The sequence below is a fragment of the Acanthopagrus latus genome, chromosome 2, assembly GCF_904848185.1.
Source record: "Acanthopagrus latus isolate v.2019 chromosome 2, fAcaLat1.1, whole genome shotgun sequence".
Lineage (NCBI taxonomy): Eukaryota > Metazoa > Chordata > Actinopteri > Spariformes > Sparidae > Acanthopagrus > Acanthopagrus latus.
In genome coordinates, this window is record NC_051040.1 from 6,898,652 (window position 1) to 6,924,901 (window position 26,250).

The following is a 26,250-nucleotide window of genomic DNA, read 5'->3' on the forward strand; positions in this document are numbered from 1 at the left end:
AATTCTGGCATCCAGCCATATGATGCCCGCAGGAGGCTTCTGAGTGGGAGAAACAATCAAAATGTAATGTATTTCTTTTCACTACCTCACCGATACCCACAGCGTGGTGAATGTACTAGGCCAGTTGGAAAATGCATATTGAACAATGATGTCTAATGATCAATATGTGATGATGATAAAAGCACTTATATATTTTTTTTTGTTAGTGCACATTGCTCGTGCAGACAACTTCTTTAAGATGCTGCATGTAGTTGGATGTCTGTGTTGATAATAAGAGCATGTTCACATCTTAACCCTTCACAGGAACAGTCCACAATATGCTGTGACCTTTTACTAGGAAAAGAAAAAGAGAGTATAAAAAATAAACCATGCTCCCATCCCATTATTAAAGTAGGTACAAGGAACTTTAATTTTTGGTTGATTCTAGCGGCCCCATGGACACAACCAGTGTCATCAAATGAAGTATCTTAATCTGAACAGTATGTGAATTCGCTTTGGAAATGAGTGTAAAAAAGAAGCAGCCCATTTTAATACTATTTTTCTGTTTAGGCGCTGCTGTAAAGTTCATACACCTGGGCTAGCCCACATGTAGCCTACAGCTAACAGAATCGAAACACTGAAACAAGCATGGTTTGATGATGAAGTGATGTACAGCGGAATCATTTGAGCTGTTGTCCTCATTTTTAAGCAACCACCACTGCAGATGAAATTCTGCCTCAGGCACAAATATTCACAGAAGAGGTAATGTTTTAAAGTTTTATTCATGTTTTGTTTAGGCACATTCGCTGACTTACTTCCTCAATCTCTGACATATCATCTGCGTTTCCCCCGGAAGTTATAGCAGGAGGAGACCAAATGAAACAAACTATTTTCTTGAGTAAAATTACAAATTCATATCGAGCAAACAAATGAACAAAGTGAGACAGCAGACCTTTAAAGTTATGTACGAACATACTCCAGCGCTGACCCACCCACAGCCACATGCACACACACACACACACACACACACACACACACACACACACACACACACACACACACACACACACACACACACGAGCACTTAGTGAGCACATCACCCAGATAAACAGCTTGAGGATGCCTTCACTAAGGAGCTTGAGAAAAGGGATGCAGTCATTTGGTATGGGGTCTTTTCAACAAGCTTTTCCTAATGGGACTTTTTCAGCAACTTGTCAGCCTTAAGATGACTGAAATCTTCCTGGCCTGGGTACCAGCTTCCTCTGGCTGCCACCAAGAGTGCCAAGCTGATCGCTTTAAATCCAACTTTTCTTTTTCTATGTTTTTTTTTTTTTTTTTCAGTGGTGTGTGGGAGGGATAGGGGCTCAGAGCAAGACAGAGAGGAAGAGAAAGAACAAGACAAGGATGGAGAGGCGGAGAGATAGAGGAGGAGAGGGACAGAAAGAGCAAGTGGTTAGACGAGAGGGCCTGATGAGCAATGAGCGCCTCACTCGTCCTCAATTAATCTTGTCTCTCTACCTTTGCTTTGGCGCTTCCCTCAGCACCAAGGTAATAACGACACCCTCATCCATTATCCTTTTATCCCTGTTATTCACTGGGAATTGCTTAATAATATGTTACAGATTTGTCCTCCTTCGTATAATTCTTTCTGTCATTCGCAGTATATCATCTGGAAAACACACAGCCCCCTTTCTGCCGGACGCTCTTTGAGGATTATCGTGGGTGACACCTTCGGGATGCAGCCAGAATCTGGAGCATCATTTTTCCAGGCATAAAGTGGAATTACCCTGACTTATCTGTCATTGCCAAAAGCACAACAAGCCATTCAGGGCCAAAGCAAAGGTGGAACAGGTTCTTATCGGCTTCCCTGAACGAGAGCGCTTGTAAATTTATGCAAATGAGGGCCTTTTGTCATCCAGGCTCACCCCTTGGGGCTGAACGGGGCTTGCAGGGGATGATAATCTGGCTGTTGAGTGCACTAGATAATTTGTACTTTATCCTCATGTAATTATATAGTTTAAATCTTTTTACCAATGCTAATCCTACGACACGAGGAAGTGTCTTAACCGCGTCTGTGGTTCTTAGCGGCACTAGTTAGTGTGCGTCTGACTCTCTCTCATGAAATCACGTAGGAGGAGTGCCGCGCTGATATAATTACTCTGACTTTCTGTAGCCCGTGCTATGAATCCTCATATCATTTTGATCCACCTTAGCAGGCAGGCAGAACGCCAAGCTTTGCAGCCTGGGGGTATGGGAGACATCTCAGAAAAGGTGAAAACATTGTAGTGTAGCTGCAAGAGCCCTCCCCATTTTTTCTTTTTCTTTTTGGTCAGGAAAGAAAAGATGGAGGACACCAGACAAATGGACAGAAAGGACTAAAAGTAGGTGCAGAAGGGCAGCTTTACAGAGCTTTTGAGGTCTCTCTGCTGTCCAGGGGGACTCCAGGCTATCTTGTGTGCCTGCCAAAGCCGACAGCCCTTGACAAGCTGCTTGGCGTGCTGTAATTTGACTAATTACATTGGATTAGACCATATTAATGCAAGCTGTTTTCTCCAGGGTCACTGACCCACCCAGTGTGTTCCTTGCTCGTTCCCCCCTTTTTGGTACAAACAAAATATACACAAGAGAGAAAGAAGACTCTTTGTTTCTTAAAATTTAAAAAACAATGAGCATGTGTCTATATCCCTGACGTTATTCTTATAATGGGCGAGAGTGTGTTGTTTTCCACAGCAGAGAAAGCTGTGAGATACAGGCTGCACTTTCCTGAGGCACATCATCACAGGATTCTTTGATAACAAAGTGAATCCTTTGCCTGCTTCATCTCTCTGCAGAAAAAGAAAAACAAAATAATGCCTTTTAAGAATCTCACAGAGGTAGCAGGGTTCACAAAACTGTTTTTCACATGTGGGGATGGAGATAGTTGAACTCAGGAGGTTTTCTGCATGCTGGCGACAGCAGTGCAAAATTTCATTTTAATTTGAGTTTTATCTTAGCAAAATATCAGGATGAAATCTGAGTAATGAGGCGCTGTTTCTTAATGTGTGGTTTGGTCACACAATTGTTTATCTGAGGAAATGATGTGTTGAAACATATGATTAATACAAATAATTAAGAAAAACATCATTTGATCTGCTTTAAAAATGAGTAGATACACTCAGAAACACAGAAAGAAAAGGCATTTGTAAGAAAGAGGGAGGGAAAATAACCCTCATTTGCATTTGCAAAACTCTACAATGAAAGGGGGGAAATGAGCCATAGAATATGTGTGTTTTAATACAAGTGCTCTCCCAATTGTACCAAATCAATTTGAGTTTCACACAATGGAGAGGCAGCTTCACTGTTTGTATGTGCTCCTCTGCCTTGAACATGGTGTAATAATAGTCTTAAACCAGGCGTTATAAAGACAGAATACCAAAGAGGCTTACAGCCTTGGTTTCATGAAACATTTAGGCAAAAGTTCCAAGGGCTGAGGATGATGAAAGAAGGTAAGCTTGAAAATGGGCTTCTGGGATCCACAGCCCTTATTGTACAGAAGTCACATCAAATTAATACTGAGGGCCATTTGCAGCCTTTCTTCTCCTGAGCTTTTCAGAACGGATTAAGCTATGAAAACTCAGAAATTACTAAAGCACCTATTAGGCATTATGCTCACCCTTTCTCCTCTTTCCCTTTGAAAGTCATAGAATGTGCTTCACTTCACTCGCACTTCAACTCACAAGTTGTTTGCATACTTGAAAGAAGGGCAGTTTTATAAAATGTGTCGTGTAAAATGTAGATTTCCACATGCGCGACAGAAAGAAGAAAGTGATTGTATACACGTTTTACACCATTCTATAACCCAAGATTTTTATTAGCATTTTGTGGATCTTTGTATCACATAAAACTCTGTTGACGCTTAGTTTGATGATGCTGGCCACAGTATTCAGGCGGTTTAGTGAAAGCCGCTGTGAGTGTTTCCACACTGATGAAGGGCCAGTATTGCTGGGGCTCTCTCAGGCTCTCCGCACCCCTCTTTGCTCTCTCAATGCCTCTTCAAAGAAGCACAGGGAGTGCATGAATTGTAATTATGGCTCCTAACAGAATTCAAGAGCGCCCAAACGATGGCACTTGAGAACCAGGTCGTGTGGAGTTAAACGGCTGTCAGACACTCAAAGCTCCCCAGCATGTGAACGAACCCACAAAGGCTGGACGTGTCCACTTCTAGGGCCCTCCTACCCACTTTCCCTCTTATACGGGGAGATTAAAGATCAACTAAGGCCTCTTTAAAGACCCATATAGCCTTTACTCAAATTCCCGTATTCAAGAAGGACTATAGCTTTCCTGGTAAGACACAAAACTTGTACGATACAACATCTGCAATTGAGAGTGCATCATGTTGCCTTGATCAGTAAAAATATGTTTTTATAGAAATAAATCTTTAAGAAATGAAACAGGAGCTGAGAGGAGCAGGTGAGGGGGGGAAGCAAAGGCTTGTGAGAGATCAGGTAATTGGTACCACCTGAGAAACCAATCTAACCACAGTGTCAGATTATCGGCCGACCTCGCCTTCACAAATAACAGAGAGGCTCATCAGTGCTCCCCAGACAGTTTCAATGACTCACCAGGGCACAAGACCCCTCGCTTCACATTAAAGAGCCAGCCTTCAGTCAGGCCGTATCCAACTTCAGCCCCATCCTACTCCCCAAAAGCACCCAAAAGAACCCGACCTGCAGCGTGAAGTCCCTATGCATGACCCTTATTAAACTCCTAATTGGATTGAGAGCTGCTAAGAAAAAAAAATTCAACATAGTTCATTCAGCGGAGATTTTCTTTAGCATTCCTTCCAGTAGTTTGCCTCCTCAACAATAACATTCAAAATCAAGTCACTGAAAACTTTTTTTCTTTTCAAAACACAACCAGATTTTCCAAAAATGGGAGTATGGGCAAAACCTTTTTCACCTTTTCTTTTAAGGCAAAGCACTATTTGATTTTCACAGGGTGCAAGTGACAGGCTGAAACAAAGCCCAGCGCTGGCCATTGTGTAGCCTTTCACTGTTGTAATGGTCTTAAAATGGCTACAAGCAGGGCCCTATTCAGCGGTGACCAGGCTGCTCAGCTCTCTTCTCCATATCCAAGACAAACTCGGCACTAAGCGGGAACTCTGAGGTCAGCTGATGAGTGAATGACTGACTGAGTTCACTCATAACCAGAGTCTCAGACTATCAATGCCTGCACGAATTTTCAACACATTCACAGTAATTATAGAGAATAAATAGTGCCATAACAACAACATCAATCAAGTTCATTACAAAAAATAGCGTAATGACAATAATTACAATAATATCTCATTAAGAAAGAGAATGAGAGACAGGGGAGAATTAATAGCAGACAGGTGTACAACACACTGCAATTATGGAACCTGAAATTAGTTCATTGCCTCGAGGCAAACAGAAGAGAAAGGGAAGGTTGTAAGTGAGGGAGTGTGTGTGTGTGTGTGTGTGTGTGTGTGTGTGTGTGCGGTGGGGGGCTGGTTTCAGAGCTGGGAGTAGGACTGATAGAGAGAGGCTCACTGACAAAAAAAGGGAATTGCAAATAAGCAAACAAAAATGTCTTAAATGTGTAAATTAGGGAGAAAAATAAGAGGGAAAAGCAGCTTTTCCCTGCAGACTGGTGCCTTAGATGAGAAGGGAGCAGCGAAACGTGATCAAGGGGAGCCGTGGAGCGGTGCGGCAGGCGTCAAGATGAGCACTCAGCCAGCGAGTGGCAGCTTCTCCTTTTCCAGTCAATCATTCATTACAGAGCCAAGTGCTGCGGAGGAGTGCCTCCTCTTTTTGACCTATCATATTACTGCCTCTGTAAACTCCTAATCCTCCCTTCGTTAGATGGTGTCAACAGCCGACATGCTCTCGCCCTGCTGCCGCACTCCCTGCTCAGACACCTCCCGAGCCCTGCCAAGGCCACGGCACTGACACTCTAATAAAATCGTTTGAAATTTAACAAGGTAGAACGGCACAACTTTATCCATCTTTTTCAAGTCTTTCATCCACCTTTTGACTTGTTTTTTTATCATTAGAGAGAGATTCTAAAAATTAACTTTTTCCAACAAACCCGAGCCCTCAGTTCACAGTGTGCAACACTGGGAAAGTCTGAGTTTAGCTCCTCAGCCTTTCATTGATGGCCTGGTTCTTTTTTGCCTTGGGGCTGTTCCTGAGCAGGTGAAAGCCTGGAGGCAGGAACCAGCACATCAGCACTTCTTCATCCATCATGACTCTTTCATGGGGAGCCCGTCTCCTGAGCTTCTCCACTGGTGCCCAGTGAGATGACTGCTATAATGAGTCCAACAGATGAAAGCCCAGCAGGACAAAACAACATTCAGATACAGTACATCTCCACACACACACACACAAAAGGGTTAGCACCAATCAGGGACTCGCTGCACAAATGTCGTTATTTAGGTAAACAAAAGAATCAGAAGCATCTGTGTTTTGCCAGAGAAGGATTTTTGGGTGATTGTGTCACGCTGATCACAAACAGCAATTTAACAATCGAGTTCATCACAAGAATATCACATACCCAACTGTCCCTCACTCACTCAGTCACAGTGTGTGTGTGTGTGTGTGTGTGTGTGTGTGTGTGTGTGTGTGTGTGTGTGTGTGTGTGTGTGTGGGTTGAGGTAGGGTCCCAATTTAAGCTGACAGATACCAGATAGTAGATACTCAAGGAAATGACAGCACTGGTTTAGGATGGTTCTGAGTTTAGCTGAATGTGACACTGTCACAACAAAACTAATACAGTGAAACTACGAGTGAAGGCCAGCAAAGTTCATTCGTTTCCCAGTAACATATAGCACACAAGCCTTTGTAGTCTGTTAGGATCCTAAAATATCGCCCCTTACTGGGAAAATATATGTAAATTTGTGAGATAAACTTTGTCACGGTTGAGACACACCTACCATATAACACGGTTTGAAGGATGTTAATTACCATATAAAATAAGCAATTGGCATCCTGCTCCATATGTCCCACTTTTTCAGTGAGGAAGATGGAAATGAGGTGGGGTAGATTTGATTCTGACATGCTCTCCGTCTGCACTCCACAATGTGTGGCTTTGCCAGTAACAGGCTAATATTCAGCACAGCTCACCACAACCAGAACTAATGAAAGTAGACAAAATGTCTCTGCTGCCATCTTTGTCTAGCATCCGCTCAGGGTGAGCCTCCCTCTTTCCCTCCTTTCCTTTTCACCTCCCCTCTTTCCCCTCGCTCTTGAAGGGAGGGTGACAGCGGCATAAAATGGTGGCGAGCAAATGTGCCTTCCATGTGGCAGCAGTGGTGGGGGTGACAGGGCAGGCTGAGGCCAGCGCTATCAGCACTGTGTGGCTGTTGCTTTGAACAACCTGGATGGACGCCATGGAGGATCAGGGCCTGAGCTCAAGAGACACCAGCGGTTACAAACAAAAGCAAATCAGGAAAACAGGCCTCCCATCCCCACACAAAACGCTTCTTTGATAAATGTTAACTTAGTTGTCTGGCAGGGCTTGATAATAACAGACTGCACATCATCCAGCTATTCCTTGTAGACAGATTTAATGTGCAGAAATGTGTTTTAAAAATAATTTACAACAATAAGAAATCGGATTAGTTGATTAATCCATTCGTTGTCTGCCACTAAATGAATTGGCAACTATTTGATGATCAATTCATCATCTTGAGTTATTTTCAAAATGTTCACTTTCTAAAAAGTGTCTCAAATGCAGATATTTTGTGGCTTCTTTACTCCTCTATGACAGTAAAGTAAATATCTTTAGGTGAGGGACAAAACAAGACATTTCAGGATGTCATCTTGGGCTTTGGATAACAGCTATCAGCATTTTGCACCATTTTCTAAAATTTGAAGACCAAACAACTGACCGATTAATCAAGAGAATGATCGATGGATGAATCGATAATCAAAATAATTGTTAGTTGCAGCCCTGAAAAACTTTAATAATAATAATTAATTCACACTTCAATCAAGTTGCTTTTATGGTCATTTTAAATGTCAGATATAAAACATTAACATTATTCTAAGAGAATCTAATGATCTGAATGATGCGGCACAAACCGTTAAACACTCTGAGAAAAACTTTTTATTTGTGGTTATATATATGACTTACTTGATTTATCTTGAAATATAAGATAGAAAATGTTAAAAATATCATTCAAAATGTTTTCATAAAAGTACTGAACAAAGCAAACTCCCTTCATCCAGCACATTGTGGTTGAGTCATTCAGGGTGCTGTTAGTTAACCCTGAGCTCTGAGGATGATGAAGCAAGGGCATAAATCACAGAGTGAAACAAGGCAGACTCCACCGATTCATTAATGGAAATGATCTGTCAATATGCTGGAGTCAATTCACACGTGTCAGCTGGGCTCAGCACACAATGGGGCAGCCAACTTATGAACTCCCAGCACCACTCCACCGAGTCCATAAAACAACTGGCATCGCCGCTGGGGAGCACCCCGAGACACCACCCTCTTGCACAGACCACCAGATGACACAGATGGGGCGAAACCAAACAAAGACGAGACTCCCTTTGTACAAAGAGGGACCCCTTTCAAAAGCCATTCATGCAACAAATTGGGGAAATCTGGCCATGCAACACTCCGGGTTTGCTCTTTTATTAGCGTGAGCCTTACGTCACAGTAAGTGAAATCAGATTTATGGCTCCCTGCTACAAAAGATGGTTAAAATCACGCACACTTTTAGGACACAAAACTTTTTTTTTTTTTAAACCATGTTAACCAACAGCATTTTAGCTATGTTAACCAAAAACAGCCTGTTATTTTGCACACGCACTGCAGAGTAACAAGCCACTTCTCTTTTTACAACACTTTGCCATCTTGCACAATAATGACCAAACATCAACTTTGGAAAGCTAATGAGGAAAACTACACACAGGGACATTGCTGATCCATGCTTACATGTCCCCTCCTCCAGAGTTGATGGATTGTTTGGCTAAATATAGAGCTAACTTTTCCAACATAACAAATCTTCATTGTTAAATCATCTTGACAAGCCTGCACGCATCTGTGAGTTAATTGTAGTTTCTATTTTTCGTTCTCTGTATCTGTGAAGCAGCCGATCGCAGTGATTCCTCGTAGTCATGCAGATTAATGACTATTAAAGATCGGTCACAGGTACTGCAGGGGACTCCTCCATTTTATGGTAGCTGTAAATGGCATCAAGCTTGAGTACATCCAAGGGTAGTCCATCAGTTAAAGAGGTTTGTTTCCATCTAGGTCACTAAATATGTGCAAACAATCTCTCTCTTATTAGGCCCTGTGTATTTTTCTTTTCTTGTTCCTCCTCAGCTGCACACCCGAGCTGCTGCTGCAGCAATCTGCATAGAGAGACATTTGTCATCATTAGCCTTGCTCTGACAGTTGGCACCCGGCACCTCAGATCTCTAGGACTGGCAATTATGAACCCTTCATCCCTTATTTAGGCAACATTGCCTAATTTCATCACAGGCCTCACCAGCAGCATTTGATTACCAACAGCCCCACACCTACAATATGCCACCAACGCTTCCATTTTCTTTTGTTTTGTGAGGTTTACTCCTACTCCTAGATCACATGACATGTGGGAGAGAAGTGTGTTCAGTTAATCTGAAATTTGAAATTACTTATCAGACAGAGGGGCTGCAGGGAGGACTGTAGATGAGCATCATGGGGTCAGTGGGCAGATGATTACAGCGCCCACCCTTAGATGGAAGACATCTCGCAAGCATGAAGATTAATCACACTACTGCTGCTGCTGCTGCTGCTGAATGGTTGCCTTTTACAACAGATAAGATCGAAGTCAGGAATATTCTTTGTTAAATAAAAGACAATAAAAAAATAACTGCCTGTTAATAAATAAACTACTAGTGAATTATTTTAGAAGAATCAGAGCCCTACCAGTTTGCAGAAAACAGCAGGAAAATACACACTGAATAAAGTAATAATAAATCAGCTCCAACAATCCCAATATTTAGCATTGTCATGTACAACAGGATATAATGGTAAACTGTGTGCTAATAAAACGAGTGGAAAACACAGCACCAGCACTTTCACTGAACTCAACTGTACAACCTGTGCAGGAGAGAAAGTGCACAAAACACAATGTACTGCTGTTTTTTTTCTTTTGTGAAACAAACCAGACATTTTCTGGACTGGTACTTCGATAAACAGAACTGAATTGTATTTGTGCTAAATTCATGCAAATACATGCATGTAATTTATCACAAAGCCTGACAAGCGTACCATATTGCAGAGGGGAGGGGGTGAAGGGCCAGATGAAGCTGAGACAATCAATTAAGATTCATAATTTACAATTTTCGCCACCTTTCTGTTTTGTCAGAATTTTTGGCGTGTTCATAAGTTTGGTGTTTTCCATGTGTGAATATTATGGATGTGGGTCATAGTGAACAGCGCCTGTTGAATTGATCTTGGGTCTCTAAGAGCCTCTGGCTATGTGGTCCAGCTTCATGACTTCTCCATTGGAGGCTGCTAACACACAGCAGAGAATTAAACAAATGAATGGACACAATCCAAAGGGGGTCCTTGGTGCAGCTCCGGGCCCAAAAATTAACTGGCCTCCTACAGAGACACCATATTGCTTGGAATAATAATGTTCCGTTATTAAAAATCCCAATGACAATTTCATTTTGTGACAAATAAAATTATAGAAAATGTGTCAACGTGAGTGGCTATCCCATGAGATGAGATACATTATGTCTCACAGTTTGAGTGCCAGTGTTGATGTCAGTTCTCAGAAGTGTCACTGCTTTTAATCTGATTTATATATAAATATGTCATCCTATTAAGTCCATTTTGACTAATCTGCATATTAGGTTGGAAGCTAGCTGGGAAACTCCCTTTATATGGGAAATGGCTTCAGATTCTCTTTTACAAAACTAAATGACCCCAGAAAATTAATGAAAACGCACATGGCAGACCTATTTGTTCTTGTCCTTAATAGGATTATCAAAATAATAAAATGTCATCCATAATTATGATTCCAGTCAGGAGATTGCGGGTTATAATGCTCTTGATCCAGCTTAAAATCAGCTAAATGCTATACTTGTATACCATCATTGGCATATCATTGTTAATAGTCGTGATGAGGTAATACATAAAAGTGAAATTTGCATGAATAGTTTCAGTCAAGTCAGACAATTAACGTTGTGGAGCATGGTGTTTTCATTTCCCCCTCGGGAGACTCACTTTTTCAAAATACGATCATATTCGTATTAATTGCTTGAGGCTACAAACTCTCTTGTACATACAATAAAAATAATCTTGTTTTCACACAGATTATGCTCGTTTGTATATGAACACATATACATTAGTTTAATGTGTATGCATTATTAATCTATGGGTGTAAATACTGCATACAGCCTCGAGGATGAAATAAAGCAACATGCATTTAACGATTCCTGCTAGAATCAGTAAGAGTATCATCTAAAGTCACTCAGAGCATGAGTGGTGTCATCAAAGGGCAATTTCAGTCATCAGACAAGCACCATTGACCTTATGCCCGGCCATGTTAACAGGACGATCAGTCTTACGAGAAGAAAGGAAAAAACAAAAAATGGAGGAGGAAAAATGAATAAGTGTAGAGGCATGCTGTGGAAACAAAGAGGCCTTCAAAACAGGGTCACATGTTCGTGCAAAATTAGGGGAAGGAGAAGTCATTGTATTGATTTACACTATCGTGCATGCATTTTGCTGGGTCAGAAATAGGCCTTTGCTCGACTCACAGACCCATATATCACACTGGTAGAGGGCCTCCAATAGCCTAGCGGGACGACGAATGAAGCAACAAAGCTTGCAATGTTGTAATGGTAAAGATATGGATAAGAAGATTGGATTGTCTTAGGCTAGACCTGACAACTGCTGGAGTCTTGGGACTGCGGAGCAGGTTGAGTTACTGTGAGATCTGTGCAGCCACATGCTTTAGATTAAGAGGTGATAATCTCAATGAAAATCCCCCCTTCTATCACGCATACGGACGACCAAAGGCTGGAACACAAACTCAAGAGGTGCAACTGGATTCTGAGGTATCTGACTTGGAGCAAGATGGCCTGGAAACTCAGGGCAGTCTGGTTTCAATAAAAGGCAAGTACCTGCTGGGCCACAGACAGTGGGAGAGAGTGAGGGAAAAGACTATCAAAGCTGGAGAGGGGAAGAGGCTTTTAGCTACCTCTCACCACATGAAAACCTTCCATAATGTCCTCCATATCCTCCAGAAATATGTCAGCCAGAATATACATTTTTGTTGTGAATTTAATCAGACCTAAAAGCAAAGTGAATAGAAAGGACCTTATCTTATTTTTTAATTTCAGAATTATACAGTCAGATAACAATTATTAAAAAAAAAAAATAAAAAAGCTACACTTCCATAATTTCTGCCTGGTAACAGTGTGAAATTATCACTGGGGTTTGCTGAGGAGGTACTGGCAGTGAGTCCATGACAGGCTGTGATGATAATGGGAGTCACCTATCTATCAGGGTCCTTCCCGCGCACGCCACCTCCCGCTCAGCCGCATCCGTGTAGCGCGAGTCAGAGCTGACGTGTGGCCGTTTGCCCTCATAATGTCTAGTGTTATGCAGCTCTGACTGGAGCAGAGATGAGTGTAAATGCCTTTGTGTTCCTTATCTGATCTGTGCAGCATCATCTTTTTGAAGTGCTCTTCAAAGGATGCACTGTACCTTGTGAGATGGGGTGCGAGTGCAATGATGAGAGCCAGAGCGGGTTCAGTGTGGCTGCAAGACCTTTTTTTATTTGTGAATCAGACCATCGTAGCTAAAACAACACACTACACATCATGGCACTTTCATTAAAATGTTCAGCTGCAATTGTTAGAATTATTAGCAATTCAGCTTTTTTTTTAAATCAAGTTTTCTTTTTTTCATAAACTTTTGAATGTTTTTATTACGCTATTGTGTTGTTTTGTTGTTGAATAAAATACATATTTATTATCAGCCTACCAGAAATAACAGATTGTAGAATGTCAATGTATATTATTGTTTTTCATCAAATAATGACAGATATTTAAAAAAACAAACAAAAAACAATAATAATTTCAATATTACAAGCATTAAAAATAAAAACTAATGTCTATGAAAGCACCCACTTTTTAAACACCCCCTTCAGTTGGAAGATGAATAAACAACAAAACACTGCAATATCTAGTTTAATAAAATGGTTCACATACATTTCATTTCTCAGTTATGTAAGAGAGAAATGTATCTTTTATTTCTGTAAATATAAAGGAATTAAACTGTCGTGACTATACAGGCGCTTGGAGCAGACACGCAGCGCAGCAGGCAGTCCCCGCACAGTAAGAGAGCAAAAACAAATACGCCTTCTCGATCAAGCTCGAGATATTAAAGTCGCGTATGGATCCCAGACACGATAATAAATGTGTCATATATAATCACAATGTTAAGTTTAAAAAGCACCATAACTTTCGCACCTTTCATAAATAAGACTCTTCAATGAATTCAACTAACGCGGGGAGATAATACACTAATTCGTGATAATTTTATTAATGTGTGGCTTCAAAATAAGCAAAAACACATTTATAGAATATAATTATATTTTGCGTCAGAAAAGCTCCCGAAATGATTTCAATTCATCTGATGATGAGCCGAGACGGAGAAGAAATAAGATCCGGTCCACCGGAGGGAAAAAAAAGATTTAAATAATAAAGTAAATTTAAATGTTTTATTATCCGAGAGCATAACGAGCCCACCTTAACAATTCTGAATCCACCTACTGTTTCATATATGATTCAATATAGCTGACTGAAAAGCAGCAGAGTCCAAGCAAAGGAAAAAAAAACAAAAAACAAACAAAAAAAAAACAAGGTAACGCAGCGAAAATGTTTGTTTTTTTCTTCTCTCCAAATGCGTAGGTGTACTTCCGCTCCTCGATATACTACAACTACCTGTACTTTTTACTTGTATATAACACCCGGGGATGAATTTGTTTTCGATAAACTGGGAAGCGGTGACGCATCCGACAGCGATTGGACATCTTGGTCTCAACTCCTCCCTTATAATAAAGAGTGTGTGTGTCTCCCTGTTGTAAAACACAGCAACACCGGGCGTCTGCGTCAGGAGGGCACACTCCACTTCTGCGCAATTACGCGGACTCCTAACTGGCACGGTGATCAGAGAAAAAGGCAAAAAGGCTTTTTTCCCTCCCAGCTACTGAACCTCACAAGGTTGAAATGGACTTTTAATCAGGTCAGCCTGATAAATCGGAGGACTTCGCTTCAATGCAGTTTACGGTACCACAGCTGTGAATGTTATGATCTGATTATTACGCATGTGCTCTGAGCACAGTTTTGAGTAGTTGTCTTATAAATAGACATTTTTTTTTCTTTTTAAATAGCTTTCTTTCTTCTCTAAAATTGGCTCCCGTACAAACAGCCGCGTTGGATCCCTCGGCTTACTGCGAGACTCCGGTGTATAACCCGGATCTCTGCCCTAATATGATAGCCGCCCAGGCGAAATTGGTGTATCACCTCAACAAATACTACAACGAGAAATGTCAGTCTCGAAAAGCCGCCATCTCCAAGACCATCCGGGAGGTGTGCAAGGTGGTATCGGATGTCCTGAAGGAGGTCGAGGTGCAGGAGCCCCGCTTCATCAGCTCTCTCAGCGAGATGGATAATCGTTTCGAGGGACTGGAGGTTATTTCGCCCACCGAGTTCGAGGTCGTGCTCTATCTGAATCAGATGGGAGTATTCAACTTTGTGGATGACGGCTCTCTCCCGGGCTGCGCCGTGCTCAAGCTCAGCGACGGCCGCAAGAGAAGCATGTCTCTCTGGGTTGAATTCATCACAGCCTCCGGTTACCTCTCGGCGCGCAAGATCCGGTCGAGATTTCAGACACTGGTGGCGCAGGCAGTGGATAAATGCAGCTACAGAGATGTTGTCAAAATGGTCGCTGACACGAGTGAGGTGAAGTTGCGCATTAGAGACAGATATGTGGTGCAAATCACGCCGGCGTTCAAGTGCACTGGGATCTGGCCACGCAGCGCTGCGCACTGGCCTCTCCCCCACATCCCCTGGCCGGGACCTAACCGGGTTGCAGAAGTCAAAGCGGAAGGGTTCAATCTTTTATCCAAAGAGTGCTACTCCCTGAACGGCAAGCAGAGCTCGGCAGAGAGCGACGCCTGGGTCTTGCAGTTCGCCGAGGCCGAGAACCGGCTGCTGCTGGGTGGATGCAGGAAGAAATGCTTGTCAGTGCTCAAAGCCTTACGCGACCGACACCTCGAACTGCCCGGACAGCCCCTGAACAACTACCACATGAAAACTTTGGTTTCCTACGAGTGTGAGAAGCATCCCAGGGAGTCGGACTGGGATGAGAACTGCCTCGGCGACCGTCTGAACGGGATACTATTGCAGCTCATTTCATGTTTGCAGTGCAGAAGGTGCCCGCATTATTTCCTGCCTAATTTAGACCTGTTTCAAGGAAAACCTCACTCTGCTCTAGAGAACGCAGCCAAACAGACTTGGCGACTGGCGAGAGAAATACTGACCAACCCCAAAAGCTTGGAGAAACTCTGAGGTAAAACATGTCAGTTCACCTCGTCTTAAACAATATGTGGTAAAGAGGCCTAACGAGCTCATAAACGGACAGAGAAAAATATCGCCAACCAATTTGCAAAAAGTCTTGTGAAACGTGACTGTCCTTCTGTTGTTCAATCTGTTTCGGCCTGGCCTGTTTTCAAGATGATTTTTTTTTTAATTTTTTTTTTTTTTTATGACAGACAAATTTAGTTTGCTATCATCCCCGTGCACCTTTTGGTGGTGTCAATATTTAGGAGCAAAATTTAAATTATTGGCAACCATTAATCCAGGAGTGCACCTCAGCAGTGCCTCCTTCTCTCTCTCTCCCTCAAAACAAAAAAAAGTCCAAATCCTACATTTTTCTTAAATGCTTTAAAATAAAGCCCCGTGACAAACTTTGGAGAAAAAATAATAATAATTAAAACACACACACACACACACACACACACACACACACATCTGTACATTTTATACTGTAAATACATTCATAGATTGTGATTCCAGTGGTCTGAAATTGTGAATGTTGTTCTGTGACACGTAAATAGGATCCACCTGTTTAAATCTACTTCTGAACTTTTTCTTTATCTGGTAGAAAACTTTTTTTTTTTTTTAATTTTATTTATACTTGCATCCGTGGTAGTCTGACTCATCTGTTTCAATGGACATTGTCTCATTTTTGAAAGTTTACATTTTGATGGTAGGCGTACGACATCTGTTACATTGAAAACATTCCATCGATTTACTTGAATTATTATTTAAAGTACTCGAACATTTTTTGGGGGGTTGTTGTTTTTTCTCTACCATGCTTAGGCCTACATGATTAAAAAAAAATGAAAATGATAACATATATAGTATATATATATTACAGTTTAATTGAAAAAAAAATGCACTTGAAATACACTGGATTATAACATCTGTGATCTGATTTTTTTAATTTCTGTCTCTGATCTAATTTAAAGAGTTAATAAAACGAGCTGTTTTATATTTGTGTCCCCTTTATGGTTTTATTAAATGTGTTTCTCTACAGTAGTGACTCTACAGTAGGCCTAACGCCATGCTGTAATAATATGACACATTTAATTTCGCCGACTCTTAATAAGGACAATAATAATCCCACACACGACACGAACAGATCTGTAACCTTTGCACCAGCTTGTATTTTTTCTTTAAACCACAACCAGCTGTGCCAGAAATCTGCGTGTAATTTCTTTAAAACATTAGATAACCAGCTCACTTGGCATAATTTGGTTGAAAAAATGTCTCCACTGTTTGAGTTATGACGAGCAGGCCTCAATTATCATTATCTGATTATTTATTTTAAATGCATAAAATTGAAACACACGAAACTAAAATGAACCGTGATTCGCGCGAAACGCACAAAATGTCGTCATAAAATACAAAAAGAAGAAGCGACACGCAGCAGCGCAGCTCTGAGAAAACATCTGCGCCAACCCGCTCTTTCTTTACAATATACTGAATGTTTTAATACCTGTCGGCCATTTCCAGCGAGAAGGGGGAGGATAGAAACAAAAGGAGAAAAAAAACATGCTCAAGTCAAAGTGCCTGCTTTAAACTTGGGCTGCACACTTGCTCGCAGGTTACTTACCTTCGGGTTGACCCTTTTGAAGGCAGGGTCATCCTCGTCCACCTCGAAGTAGATTTCAGTGGTGGTGATGGACAGAGTCCCCCGGGCCACCAGGACGGGGGCAACGAGCTGGGCCGGGCTGCTCAGGACCACTGGGCCTGCAGAGTGCAGAGGAGGGCAGCCGTGTGCACCATCAGTAACAAGGAGGAAAACATAAAGATGATTCTTGTGCACAAAATAAAGCGAGGCTGAGGTCCAGTGTGTACAGGACTTGGGAGACAGGCGGCGGCCTGGTTGCACCAATGCGTCTAAACCCTGCGCTTAAAAAAAAAAAAAAAGTTATATTTTTTAGATTAATTACTGCAGTTCGGTCAAACACTATGCACGGTGACAGCCCCGTGAAAGTCTCCCATTTTATTTTATCCTTTATTATTTATCGCTCCACGAAACAAAGCCGCCTGAACGCCTTTTTTCGTATTTCAAGTGCACATTTCCAGCAATATATGCGCGTAACACAGATGATTTATCAGGCTTACAAACGCATAGAAGTGTATTTTTACCTGTTTGTAAACCAGATGCACTGATAAACAACAATAACAATGCAAATCGTAATAAAAGGCTTTATGATATGACCGGATCATAACGACAGGGGAGCATGTTTTCAGGAGGCTGAATGTAGGAATGAAGCGGAGGTGAAACATTTTAATTTGCATCATTGATATTCAGGGTTGGTTTTAAAAGGGGGCATCGACCTATGAGAGGAAGCCGTGCACGAATTTAAAAAGCTGCTCCTGTATCCTCCAGCACACCCTCCTGCCCTCTCTGTACATTAAGACATGTCGGACCACAATAAAACTACAGGCCTGTTCTCAAGTCCTAAAAAAAATGTCCACAATTTTGAGGTGGGTTTGTGACCCTGCCAGCTGATAGTGATCACATCTTTATTTCAGCCTCCTCCTCCTCCTCCTCCCCCCTCTCTGCCTCATCCTCCATGTTCTCAGATCAGTGTGTCGCTGTAGAGCACCGTTACAGTGATTTGTCTGCTCTCAAACGAAAAGCTCTCGAAATCAGGATATTTATCGATCCCTTAAACTCCAAAGAGCCACTTTAATGTCTCATCAATCTTAATCTGCGTTCCTCAGCCAATTATGGCCGATAGTGTTACAGGAATACAAGTGGATTTCGGTCTCAACTCCCAGAGCGCCCCTTCATCGCTCTTGCAGGCTGCACAGTCAAACCTCCCTCCCTGTTTTCCTTTTTTTCCCCCTTCTTCTTCTTCTCAGCGTTGCTCGGGTCCATTAACGGTGATCCTATCTGCTGATGCTATCAGCCCGGGCGCTACACGTTGCTTACAAGCTTTATATGAACAGTAAATACTTGCTGACTGACCTGCAGCCTGTTTGATTGCATTTTAGATAACTTTATAAAAAAGATAGAATTTTTTAAAAAAGTAAAAAAAAAAAATATATATATATATATATAACATAAAAAAGTGAAAGTTTCTATTTTAACTTAGTATCATTATCATTTTTATTACTATTTTTATTATTGCCAGTTGACCCTCTGTGTACCATAAATTGTTTCGGCTACAATAAAAAGCAGATTGTCTTAATGTTCACTACAGGCCCATTCACCTCCTACTAAAAATAACACTTTTAGGGCTGCTGTATTGTGTTTTCGGCCCTAAAGGGCTACCCAGAGAGAGAAGACACAATGCCTGAAGCATTAAGCCACAGCATCCATTGCTCATGGGGAGGAAGAGGATTAGGCGGTAATCCCCTCAGGGATCCTTCCATAATTAGGCTATATGGCATTAAAATGTTTACAGGAGAATAATGAAATTAAGGGCAAGTTACATGGGATGAGTGGTGTGTATACGCTAAAGCTCGGAAAATATCCGGCTGTTGGGGCTTTTCCTTTAATGAAAATGCAAATATTTGCCGAATGACAGGCCAATTTAATGAAGTGATGAAAAGTCTCATTTGGTTGTGGAGGGAGTTTGGGAGAAGTGTTGAGAAGATGGGCTTATTATTATTATCCACAATCCATCCGCTGGACTGTATGTCTGATGGGCCGAGTGCTTTTATTTTGAACATTATGAGAGAAATACAAGTGGAAGTGGGTTACTTGCACACCTGAGCACAACCAGTCACTTGCAAACACGCACATGGTGACTTATAGTGCACATGTACACATGCACGGCTGCAGTCATTACAACCCGCTGCATGCTGATTGCTCATTCGAGTTGCTGCACTGGGAGCAGTGACCATTTTTTCCATTGATTTCAAAGCTTGCATTCATCTTTCAACATAAAACATTTACATGTAAAAGCCTGAAGAAATATATACTGCATTGCGTACTATTTAATGAGGCTGCAGCATACAACGATTAATTTAAAATAAGCAGGAACATTTAAATATTTAAGATAAATAAATCAGTTTTCGAGTGTTTGTGTATTTTCTTTTTGATGTTCCACGTATTCTGTTTATATTAGGAAAGGAATGGTAGAACTTTGAATTTTAAATTAACAAAAAAAAAAAAGAAAAGAAACTCGGGGAACTTGATCATGCATAAAGAATAATAACATTCCGTCTTTCTCTTTTTTTTCTGAGATTCGCATTCACAAATGTTCTGTGGGTTTTATTCTTTTATAAACATGAACCCATTCAAGGGAACTGTATTGTGAATGACGACTAAAATGGATACAGAAAGACTAAATTAAGGCAGAACAAAATGGTTGTGGCCGCTAAACCACACTTCGGGGCACATGCTAACACAGTTCCGGTATATGACAGCAGGACAGTTGAATCGACAGACTCCTCCTTGACACAAGAAATGCATTGTGAGGCTCCTCTTCTTCCCTCTCACATGCTCATCTTCAGTTTCTATTTTATCTGATTTCAATTACAATATGTGCACACAAAAAAGGTTCACTTAATGCCAGTGTGAGCGCAGACAGTATTTTCTATGTTTGTGGGGGAGCAAAACTAATCATAGGTTCAGTAACCACCACTGCTTGGGCCCTTGAGTGCAGGCACCGCCCATTTGGCAGCAGCAGCAGGAGCAGCAGCAGCAGGCACTGACCCAACGGCTGGCAGGAGGAGCACTGTTGTTGACAAAGACCTAGTCCCAGATCTCTCATTAAGGCTGTTCATGCCTGAGATTAGATACAGGCCAAACACAGACAGGGCATTCTGGTAAAAACATTACCCAAATGTTGTGAGTGAGGGAGCTCCCCTACTGGTAAAAAACATGAACTCAATTTTGATTTAAAAATATCCATAAATCCCAGCTCGTATTCTTCAAAGTTGGATTTTTACGGCAAACAAGCTCACACATCATTAATGTATCAGAAATAGTAAATTTTGGTTTTGAACAAGGTCATTTATTAGTTCTCTTGGAAGAATACATTCCTATTATATTCCAGCTCCAGCCTTGCTCTTTTGATTGGCCAGTGCAGGGTTCATCTGACAGACATGGAGTGTTTGGCTGCCTGCTGGCTCTGGGACAAAGAGGAGGGGTTAGCCTCCTCCTCTGAGATTCATCTGTGGGATCTCCGAGAGGATTTCACTACTCAGCAGTGCCCTGGTTCAGCCTGAGCCTCATATACTAAGCCAGGATAACTAGATAATGTATACGGGGCTATGAACCTCACGCCATTATTTAAGTGTGTGGGAATCTAGAGTCGTAGGGCATCTTTTTAAATACGATACCTGGAATTACTCCATTAGCTACATGCATTCATATTTGTTAGTGTTAATGTGGGTTTGAGAGGCAGCCCAGATTTAGTGAAGACATTTTGGCAACATCACAGATGTCAACAAACAAGATTAAAAGCACCCAACTCCTCAACTCACAGGACCACAGCGTTAGATTATTATTGAAAATCCCTTAAAAAAAAGAGAACACTCTTTTCTTTTCGCCTTTTGTGTAATTTGTGCAGACGATCAAGCAAGAACTCATAAATTCTATGAAAACAGGAACATTTCTAAGATTATACATCATTTAAACTATATTTCCAATGCACAACATGACAGCCTAAGGGCTCACAATTGATGTACAGTATTGGAGCAGTGAGTGCTCCTTAAAAGTCTAGAATAAATTGCATTTTGAGGATGTGTGTCTTTTGTATCATGGTATTTATCTGAGTGAAACAGGATACGCGGGCGGGACTTAACGTTGGGAGGAATTTGATTTGAGTTTGATTTGAAAGTGGGCGTTTCATAACAAACACAGAGAAGACACACCAACATGAATGAATCTCGGATCAAGCCTGTGTACGCACATATAGTAGTTTTGTTTTACAGAATGTATCCTGATTGGATTTTGATACAAGAATACAAAGAAATGGATTTTCATTTGACATATGTAGTTGAATAGAGTAACCCTCTAAAAAGGGTTAAAAAGGCATTTTCAGTTAATTTCAACTTTAAATTGTCCAAACGAGCCACTAATCCAAAGTAAAACAACACGGCCCAGACTTCTCACCATTAGAGGGGAAACTTTGACACTGCTTTATTATCCTTTTCACAGAAGTATAACTGGAGATGGCTGCCAGTGCTGACTATTAGTTTTATTCTACATAAAAGCCTGTATCATATAAACAAACCACTGACAGACTCTGCTTATTTAAATGATTTCCACAAGGTGTGAGGTGAAGATTGGGCTTCATTGACGAGTAAATGGAGCAGCATTCTTGATCTGCACTCAAAACTCAAGTGAACTCTGGATAACTTACCTTTTAAAGCCGTGGCAGTTACTTGAAATGCAGCTACGAGGTCTGGCTTGATTGTTTGGCTCTCACACACACAGAGTGTGGTGCCGGTTATATTATACAACCATTGGGCAACCAGCGCCTCGGCAGCAGGTTGCAGTATTGACTGAATTACGTCAGACAAAGTATTAAAGGTGGGTTAATTTTTTTTTCTTTTTAATCACATGGGTAAAATAAATCAAAGATTAAGATTTAATTTTCTTTGCTCAGCTGTTAAGGGCCACTTAATCTCTTAATGATTGTTCACTGTGGAGAGAATAGGGGTTAGTTTGACTGCAGCATAATTAAGTTGTTGTGTGCTCTCCCTTATTAACTCCCACCCACACAGTTAATACACTTTATATGCATTTTTCTTGGCAAGGTTCAGTTCACTTTTCTTTTTTTTTCATTTGGAATGAGGACAGATAATTACTATAATTTAAGATTTCCTATGGAATGATTTATATTTCCTGGAAATGTACATTTCTCCAGCGCTGATTAACAAAAAAAAACAATATCTAACTATCAAATCATTTGTTAGATAGATATGCACGTTTGATTATGTTCGTGTTATTTTTATGCAAGGTTTTGTTTTCAGAGTGATAAAAGATTTTCACACAGGATGTTTAGTAAGAGGAATAACTGTTATCAGATATCTTAGCTCAGATTTGTAGAAACTTTACAATGGCCTTATTAAAGTCTGACGACCAATATATTAGCCATGGGACAGTAGAAATAATAATTAAATAATATCATTTAAACAAGCTTATGTTGAAGCTTAATAACATCAACTAAATATGATGTTCAGTCTCAGGTTAAACAAACAGATTTTGAGGGGAGATCATTTAATCAGATGACAGGTTAAATAAGGCCATGGTGAAGTTCATGTGGTTCTTATCAACTTGAATCAGTGATTGCTTGAGGAATCCTGAATATGAGTTGTGACATATCTGGACTGATCATCGTTCCGGTGTTAGTTTAACTTTAGAAGACTTGCCTCTGGAGATAAACACGCGCGGAAGGAACTTTGCTGACAAGATGCAAAACAAAACAGAGAAGGACACTTATCAGACCAAAACAACGTGTAGCTGTCAAACATAAGGAGTATTTGACCTCACAGCTGCAGAAAACAACCTGTAAACTTAAAATGCATTAGATAAATAGATTTCAATACTATTAATACTAATGCTAAACATCTGAAAGTCTGCCCTTACAGCATTTCTGTTTCCAGTGCAGCATAATGAATATCAAAAGCCACTGCATTGATCTAAATAGTTAATTGGATGCACTGGTATTAATCATGCACACTGTAACTATGCCAGCTATTAGCAAGCACACGGATAAAAGACAAGCACTGATGCTCCAGCAGAAGTGATGTTGACTTGGGGTTAATGGAGGTGCCGGTGTGCTGACTTACCACCCAGGTTGTCCATCTCCTTCTCCTGCAGCAGGCTGACGGCATCATCGTCTCCGTCCAGCAGCAACTCTGTCTCGGGGTTCTGGCTGGCCACAGTTTGGCTGCGGAAGACCTTCTTAGACTTGACCACCTCGTCCTCCTCTGTACCTGTCAAAAGACATACGGGGGGAAGAGAAACCACTAAAATATTGTACTCTGACCTCTAAAGCTCAGATTTATACATCACTACGTTTAAACAGACAGAAACAGCTGGCTACCGTCTAGTCCTTGGCAGGGTCCAACCTTTCCTATTTTGAAACTAACTACTGTAGTTTCTGCTTATATATTTGTGAACACAGTATGAAAAGGTTGAGATGTTGAATTCACTGACTGAGAAAAGGCTGTTAGATTTACAAGATAAAGTACATTTTAAGGATCGACGAACATATTTACACTGGACAGATAACCGCTATTTGGAACCATTATATATTTGTGGTAAAAATGAGACTCTTTTCTTCAAAATTTTAAATTACCAGTGATGGTTTGTAAGTAAGTACCATTTAGTGTACAGTACATGAAGTACAGTTTTAAAGAACTTGTACATTACTTTCGTATTTTCATTTTCTGCTACTTTACGCTTCCACTCTACTACATTTTAAAGGAATTGTACTGTACCATTGTAACTTCACTACATGTATTTTGTAATTTTAGTTACTAGTTATTTTGCAGGTTATCGATTATTCAGTGTTGATAGGCCATTGCTCGTGATGAGTAGCCAGTCAGATAGTGGTGTGGCTGGGACCACAGAGTGAGACTACAGAGTGGAGATTACAGACAGTAAGAAGCAACTGCATCAGAGCCAAAACTGCATATTTTTGTTTTATCAGCAACTGGAAAAATGCTGAGCATCTGATCAGATAGTCTGTCTATCCGTACTAGATTTTAGTAATACATTTAGCATATAATCTAATATCATATACACACTCACACAAAGACTGGTGATTTACACAGATTTAAATTTTTACAGTAGGGGAAAAAAAAGTATTACTCATGTCACACAGCAAACATTTACATATCGTAACCTCAAAATAACGGGCAAAACCAGTTATCATAACCACACTTCATATAACCAGAGTAACAGCTTCATGTGTTTATCCTAGTCGAGTTTATTAACAAGATTAACAAGATTAATCAAGACTATTAACATGTATGACATCTAGTGAGATACATAAAAAGAAACAAACCATGGAGAATCTCTGCAGGAAATACTCACTAGATGTGGGATGAACCTGACATGAGATGCTCACTAATGTACTTGCCACAGCATATAAAAGAATGTCAGGGTACACATTTGTTCAGTGAATACATTTCACATGGTTGAACATCAGAGGTGTTTTTGCTTTTTATTTATTTATTTTTATTTAGACAAGGTCAACAATGAAACACTATCTTTATCTTGAAAGACCAGCAGTTGAGTAGGGGGATACTTCTCGAGCTCATACTCGATTAGCGATATCATTTGCAGCGTTTGGAGGCTTGACAAGAGTGAGACTGAACAGACAGCACAATTAGGAGGGCTGCTTACACCAGGGTTTCATCATATGGCTATAGTGGAGCACTCTCATTGAACAAGATCTGTTCATACATCCTGCAAAACAAAGAGGTCTCACGACACATTTATCAGCTTAAATCAGCCCATCTCCAACATGTGCCTGCCACACGGCTGTTCAGAACGCTTATATGAATTTGTCTTTCTGAAGTCCGATGTAGGAAAAACTTGCGTGTGTGAAAGGAAGAACACATATCAAGTAATTGGAGGTGGCTGACACCCGTCTGACATGTTTCCTTTCAGCACGGTTCTTAATTCGCCTCTCCCTACCCTGAGGAACATGTACCTTGTCTTGAAGAGGTCACATTTGACTGTTGTCAACACTGCTACTGAGAAAAAAGTCTGCTTCCTGCTCTGTCTCATATCTGGTGTGCTTTCATCCGAGGGAGGGAAGAAGTCTGTGCCTTTCGGAAATGAATTCTGTGTAATGTTAAAGGCAAAAGCCAGCCAGCGGTCAGAGATCAAAGCAGAATGAGTGAAACTTAAAACTGTAATTCTGTAAACCATCATTATGTTCCAAGTAAATGAGGGAACGCTCAGCAGACAGGCTGATGTTCTGATTGGCAAATCTGTACGGGGTTGAGTAGACCAAATAAACCATACTGATTTCCACACGCGAATGAGCAACTTCAACTGTTGTGGGGGAGGGGGGGGGGGTCAGCTTTACCCACAATGCAATTCTCACAGAAGTAGTAATATGGTTATAAATAACAAGAAATGAAGAGCTATGACATGAAGGAGAAAATGTGCTGATATGAAAAGTGATCGTCTCATGAGTGATAGCCAGTTCAGAGACATTCTCATACTAAAAGTGCGGCTGTGAAAGGGGTCACCATTTGTCTCTATCAAAGGATCTGCTGTGCAGTGGTGTCGAGGAAGACTCATTAGAAACATTTTCAGGTGTTCATCCTTGACCACTAAATGGTGAAACAAAGAGAGGACCCTTTGGATATCTGATATCACTCGTATTAATGACCTAAAATGAAGAGCAACATGAGACAAGTGAAGGCTAGGGTAGATACTATTTGCCTATGCAAGCAATGAAGGATTTAAACCAGCCCAACAGAAAAAAAGCTGTCTAGGTCATCTGTGCAAGCAGCTCAGTACAACTCATATTTATGTTTATGTTGGAGGTCGATTCTAGTGGCTGTAGGACTCATGAGGGAGCTAAGCAGGAATATGGGTGACACTGGGTGAAGGACTCACTCAGGAGACCACCGTTTGTGTCTTGTGCAAAACCAAAAGTCATTGGTGAGGTCTTCAAATTACCTAATGTATTTAAACTAACGTTTACATTACTACTGTTAAAAATCAAGTTTAGTTGCCTAACCAAACTGT

At 40.9% G+C, this 26,250-nt stretch overlaps 2 protein-coding genes across 7 annotated transcripts in view; one reads left to right on the forward strand and one right to left on the reverse strand.

Moving 5' to 3' along the window:
* Positions 1-26,250, reverse strand: part of nbeab (neurobeachin b) — a 221,184-nt gene that overhangs the window by 45,330 nt on the left and 149,604 nt on the right. For 5 of the 6 annotated variants that reach the window (XM_037079753.1, XM_037079762.1, XM_037079745.1 and 2 more), the window contains exons 38-39: positions 23,325-23,471; positions 17,176-17,312 (exon numbers count right to left, since the gene is read on the reverse strand). In XM_037079753.1, coding sequence (XP_036935648.1) covers positions 17,176-17,312; positions 23,325-23,471 — 284 coding nt within the window. The remainder of the gene's footprint in view (positions 1-17,175; positions 17,313-23,324; positions 23,472-26,250) is intronic. The other variant, XM_037079726.1, reaches the window with a different exon arrangement.
* mab21l1 (mab-21-like 1) lies at positions 12,851-16,537 on the forward strand. Its single transcript, XM_037080135.1, has one exon. It carries the CDS (start codon positions 14,487-14,489, stop codon positions 15,564-15,566), a length of 1,080 nt encoding a protein of 359 aa, XP_036936030.1. The 5' UTR covers positions 12,851-14,486; the 3' UTR covers positions 15,567-16,537.

Excerpts from the sequence above, each read along its gene's own strand:
- mab21l1 (XM_037080135.1), top strand. The coding sequence starts at position 14,487 with ATGATAGCCGCCCAGGCGAAATTGGTGTATCACCTCAACAAATACTAC.